The sequence below is a fragment of the Hipposideros armiger genome, unplaced genomic scaffold, assembly GCF_001890085.2.
Source record: "Hipposideros armiger isolate ML-2016 unplaced genomic scaffold, ASM189008v1 scaffold_5, whole genome shotgun sequence".
Lineage (NCBI taxonomy): Eukaryota > Metazoa > Chordata > Mammalia > Chiroptera > Hipposideridae > Hipposideros > Hipposideros armiger.
In genome coordinates, this window is record NW_017731355.1 from 5,867,158 (window position 1) to 5,873,157 (window position 6,000).

Genomic DNA, 6,000 nt, shown 5'->3' on the forward strand with positions numbered 1-6,000 from the left:
CACTCATATTAAGTTACAAACTGAGCCATAATCAAATAGATGGCTAATTCATTGTACAATAATCTACTTGCTAAAATATTCTGGTCTCTAATTTCTTATTGTAGAATTACAGAATCAAAAGATAAACAACAGGGCCGGCCGAGTGGCGCATTGGTTAAGAGCTGGCTTGGGACGCCAGAGGGCCCGGTTCAGATCCCACATATGAGGGCCAGTGACACTGCCCTGTACAGCTAAGATGCTGAACAACAGCTCAACCTGGAGCTGGGCTGCCGTGATTGCCGGCGATGGCGTAGGCTGCAACCCCTGCTGCAGTGGGTTGCCATGGGCTACTGTGTGTAGCCAGCAGCCAGCATGAGTGGCCAGCAGCCGCAGTGAGCGGCTGTCCAGAAGCCGGCGACTGATCTGCCTTGCCCGGGAAGAGCGCAATGATGGTGCCAACTTGGGCCAGTGAAGCAACGTCCTCCACAACAAAACGACAGCAACTTGTCTGTTCTCCTTCCTTCCCCCAATTCCCCAGCGCTGTTCCCATCCCCCAATTCCCCAATAAAAATCTTTAAAAAAAAAAAAGATAAACAACACTGAATCTTATATCCCTCTAAGGATATGTCTTACCTTAATATGTGAAATAATCTTAATTTTTAGTAAACCTATTAAAAAAAAGAGATTAAAGTATATCTATTTTTCCAAGAACTTATAAGGAATCTATATCCTGGCCTCTATAAATAATCAAGAAAAAAAAATCACTTCAACACCTTTTATCTTCAATATAAGATGTTGCTACAAGTACTTGGTTAATTTTCAAATGAATAGTAAGCAGGAATTAAGAGGAAAATATCACCTGAGGCTAGAAAAATCAGTTCTTCAATAACCTGATCTCTGGGGGAGAACACTTCAAATGGTTAGGGGTTGGGAAGACGGAGGGCTGGGCCAAATGAAAGCATAAGAGCAGCAGTGGATGTGGTAAGAATCTGACAGTAGAGTCCTTCACTTCTTTTTTGCTATTAGTGTATTTCCATTAAAAACATCTGGACTTTGATAGCAGTGAAGAATAATTTAAAATTTTTCAGCAGACTAGCAATGTGATCAAAGTAATATTTTACAAATAAAAATCTGAGACTAATTGCATGTTAGAATGGAAATGAGAGACCTATTAAGGTGTTATAATTATGTTAGTATAAATAATAAACTAAGGTGATGTCTAAGAATTGGATGCAAGAGTAACTAGAAATAAAGTATCTTTAAGAATTCAAAATAAATTATCGATTGGGCAAGGGAGAGAAAAGTCAAAGGATTCAAGCATAAGGATAAATAATGCCTAAAAATATTGAAAAATATTTGGAAAACAGCCTGATCAAAAGCAAGAGTTTGAGTTTAGAAATATATTAAATTTGAGGCGATGACAAGAACTTCCAAGCTGAAGCTTCAGTCAGCAATGGGAAAAAAAAAAAAAAGTCCTTAATCCAGAGTTCAAGTAGGAGGAGTATTATAAGCTCACTTCACAAGCAAACCCAAACTATATTCTTCAAATGCCTGTTTATCAGTAACAAAGATAATACTTCAATCTGAAAGGAAAAAAAAAGAGAAAAGAGAAGAGAAGAGAAGAGAAGAGAAGAGAAGAGAAGAGAAGAGAAGAGAAGAGAAGAGAAGAGAAGAGAAGAGAAGAGATGAGATCACTGGGCCAGACCTAATTAGAATCATGAAAATGGATGATACATAGAAAAGATAGACAGTAAGAACTGAACCTTCTGAAATGTTGAAAGAAGACAGGTGAAAGTAAGAACAAGAGACAAAAGGTCACTTAGGCCAAAACTTTGGGAGTTATTCTTCATTATCACTTCTCTCCTTTCCTGCACTGTCACCAAGCCCTATCTACTAACTCTTTTTGTATCATTCAAACTCATCCTCTCATTGTCAACATCTGATTTCAGGCCCTTCTTCTCTTGGATTCCTGCAAAAGCCTTCCAACTATCCTGTGTTCTATTCTCACAATGCTACCAGAGTAATAATTTAAAATACTAATATAATCACACTGCTGGTTGCTTAAACTTCACTGGCTCCTCAGTCTTCAGTTATACAAGGCCCTTTAAGACAGGACCTCTATTTACTTCTCCAGATTTTATTTTCTACATTACAACCCTAACTCCCAAATACCACAAGTCTTAACATATTTCTCACAAACTGTTATCACTAGACAATCTGTATTAGAAACACCTGGCATGTACTCATTAGAAAGCTCAATCCTGGGCCCCAAAATAGACCCACTGAACCATAATCTCTAGGGGTGGGACTAAGAAATCACACCAAGTAATAACCTCTTATACCAGTGTCCACTCCTCTCTTTTACCTGCCAATGCCCAACTGTTTCAAAAGATTCAACAGTCCGCATATCATTTCTAACACATCTTCCCTATCAATCCTTCTCCTCCACACCTCCTATCTCCACTGTTCCAAAGCATCTAATGCTTACCTCTACTTGGAGTATTTACTTGTCAGCTTCCAGCCTCCCCACCTCATCCCCGCCAACAAAGGTTGCTATCTTAGGAGGGAGCCAGTTTAACTAGCCATTGTACCATGGCCCAGCACAGGGCCTTGTACATATTAGGCACTTAAAAGCTTGCTAATTAAATGAACATAAACATTTTATTTTGTTTTCAAAGAATGAAAATATACCTTCATCTGCATCTGTTGAGTCTCTTGATAACTAACATGTATTTTGTTTTGAAATACATTATGTTCCTTTTCTAATGCTCCAATCCGATCTTTCATCCTTGCTATAACCACATTGCTTCTTTCTTTCTCTGTCATCATTTCCTAAAGGAATAAACCAGAAAAAAATTATGAAAAACTCATTAAAAAAATTAGTACCATAAGACTATAATAAAAAACATTTTTAACATCAGGAAAAATGATATCAGTAAAACAATCATGAATTCTGAAATAAGTACTTACTTAAAAAACAAGATCAAAGGTTAAAAAAAACCCATCATCTTTTGCATCTTACCTTCTCTTTATACCAGTACTCTTCATAAACACTGCTGTTCCGTTTACTCTTATTTCAAATGCACTTTCTGGTCTAAAAGCTAAAGAGTTGAAACCGGAATAAATCCTACATTCTAACTTGATTATAAAAAATAAGATTTTTAAAACAAAACAGTTCATTGTATTAGCAGGTATCAGCTCTTTTAGGGTACAGAAAAGGAAAAAAAAAAAGCCTAGAAGAAAAAAAAATAAGTCTCTTTCTTAGGAGAAAAGATAAGGCTATGTTTCTAGTAGAATGGAAGTTTGTAATAAGGAAGAGTAAAAATAAGAAAATAAAGTTTATCTTCCCAAGTCAAATCTTATTAAAACAGTGATTTCATTTTGTGTTACAAGTATTTTGAACTTCTAGAACAAATATTATTTATCAAAGTACAAAAAAGCCAAGCAACTTTAAAGTTATGTGCAGGTATGATCAGCCCATGCCCCTGCTCTAAGAAACTATCTGAAAAAATTTAGGATTTTTATGTAATTTATGGTTGCTCATAAGAGTTCATTCATTTACATTTGAAAATTGTTATATTGATGTATATGTACTTAGGAAAAGGTATACACATCTTAAATGTACAGCTCAATAAACTACTAAGTAGTTACCTTTCTAAATTTTTAAAATATAGTCCAGAAAACTACAGCAACATAAAACAATACACTAAAGTTTCTAATTTTAAGGAAACATGCTTAGTTTAGTAACAACTTTGATTAATCTTAATATGACCAAGTTTTTCCAATGACTTATTTTTATTTACTTCAAATTCACATAAAGCATTTTTTTTATATTCAAAAGAGGCCATCTGTTGGGCCGGCCGAGTGGCGTGTTGGTTAAGAGTTGGCTTGGGATGCCGGCTCTGAGCAGCAGTGCCCTCGTTCCGATTCCATATGAAGGCCGGTGACGCTGCGCCCTCTACAGCTAAGATGAACAACAGCTCGACCTGGAGCTGGGCTGCCATGAGTCACCGGCCGGCATAGGCTGCAGTGAATGAAGCTGCAGTGGGCTCCGGTAAGCTACCATGAGTGGCCAGCAGCCAACGTGAGCTGCCAAGAGCTGCTGTGAGCAGCCGTCCAGTGACCGGTGACGGATCTGCCTCTCCCAGGAAGAGCGCAATGATAATACCAACATGGGCCAGTGAAGCAACATCCTACACAACTAGACTGAAGAACAAAAGGACGACAACTTGTCTGTTCCCCTTCCCCCAATTCCCCAGCGCTGATCCCCTCCCCCAATTCCCCAATAAAATCTTTAAAAAATAAAAGAGGCCATTTGCACATCATCAAGTAGCTATGTGAATGATGCAAAAATAAACCTCATTTGCTCTACTGTATTTAATTCCTAAATAAAGGAGGAATGAGACCACACTTCAGGAGGAATGCGACATTTTCCATTATTTCAATTACGTTCTCAGTCTACATATTCTTTTTTTTTTTGAGATTTAATTGACACAGAACACTATAATAGTTTCAAGTATACAACATAATGATACAATATTTATAGATATTGAGAAGTGATCACAGTAAGTATAGTTAACATCACCACAGTTGCAAACTTTTTTCTTGTGATGAGAACTTTCAAGATCCACTCTCTTAGCAGTTCTCAAACATACAATATAGTGTTATTAACTATAGTCACCATGCTGTACATTACACCCCAAATACTTATTTACTTTATAACTACGAGTTTGTGTCATTTGACATGATTTTTACATGATTTTTAAAGGTCTTTTTTTAGCTCTCAGAGTAAAATTTCTACGGTTTGAAGAACGTCAATGATTAAAAATTAAAAATATTTATCACAAAAACTTTCATAAATAAATTACCTATGTAAGAATTTCAATTTATCCTATAAATTGGATTTAAATAAGATCACACTGAGTTTTGTGCTTCTATAGAGAATAATTATAGGTCAGATCCAACTGAATAATGTTCCCAATGTCCAAATGCTTCTGTTATTCTGAAATTAGGATATCTACAAGTACTGTTATTTTAAACTCATATTCATCTGTAGGCTATAATAACATGAAAGAGTGAGACCCCATCACCACCACCAAAACTCAAAGAAAATGACTTTTTATTGGGTATCAATTTTATACACAAAATTAACTCAGGAATTATGGACAATTTCTAAAGTCCTTCATTGCTTCTGATTCAGAAAGTATATCCTTTAAATACAAGAATGTCTTCACCTGGGTTAACTGCTTACACCGATCCTTCTTAACAGCAGCATCTTCCTTCACAGCGGCAAGTAATTTGTCTTTTTCTTGAAGCTGATGTACAAGTGCAGTCAACTCTCCTTTACTTGACTACAATTGAGAAATCAATACAGAATTAGTAATAATTAACATGGGCTAATGAAAATGAAGTATCTAATATCAAGTGTTCTTAGGCCGATGCAGAGTTCACTATTACATATAAAGTACAATGACTGTCAACTACTGGTCAGTAAAATATCATTCAGAAAAGTCATTGTATCATTATATGTTCTGACGCATATAATAAGATACATATTAATCAAAAAACATATTTGTACAAAGAATTATAGATCTTCCATTTTAAACCCAGAGTCAAGATAACAATCTCCCTTTCTCCTCCTAAAAGATCAAAAGAACAGTATGAAACCAAAATGCAAAATGAACCAAAATGAAATAGTCATCTGTAATGTCAAAGCATATCAGGAAAGACTGCCAAAAGTAGTGGAAATCAAACAGGTGCTCAACAACCCTATCAGAATATACCCAAAACTACAGAGGTACCATGTGTGCATAGTTCTCTGAAGTTAACAGGCATATCTTGAGACGTAAAACCAACAATCTCCCATTTGACATCAGGAACAAATGCAAAGATAGGGCCGGCCAAGTGGCGCGATGGTTAAGAACTGGCTTGGGACGCCAGAGGGCCCCGGTTCGGATCCCACATATAAGGGCCAGTGACACTGCCCTCTACAGCTAAGATGCTGAACAACAGCTCAACCTG

The 6,000-nt window shown here is 36.5% G+C and overlaps 1 protein-coding gene across 8 annotated transcripts in view; it reads right to left on the reverse strand.

The window, feature by feature from the left end:
* Positions 1-6,000, reverse strand: part of KTN1 (kinectin 1) — a 96,933-nt gene that overhangs the window by 55,572 nt on the left and 35,361 nt on the right. For all 8 annotated transcript variants that reach the window (XM_019645064.1, XM_019645084.1, XM_019645074.1 and 5 more), the window contains exons 6-7: positions 5,214-5,330; positions 2,671-2,811 (exon numbers count right to left, since the gene is read on the reverse strand). In XM_019645064.1, the coding sequence (XP_019500609.1) occupies positions 2,671-2,811; positions 5,214-5,330 (258 nt within the window). The remainder of the gene's footprint in view (positions 1-2,670; positions 2,812-5,213; positions 5,331-6,000) is intronic.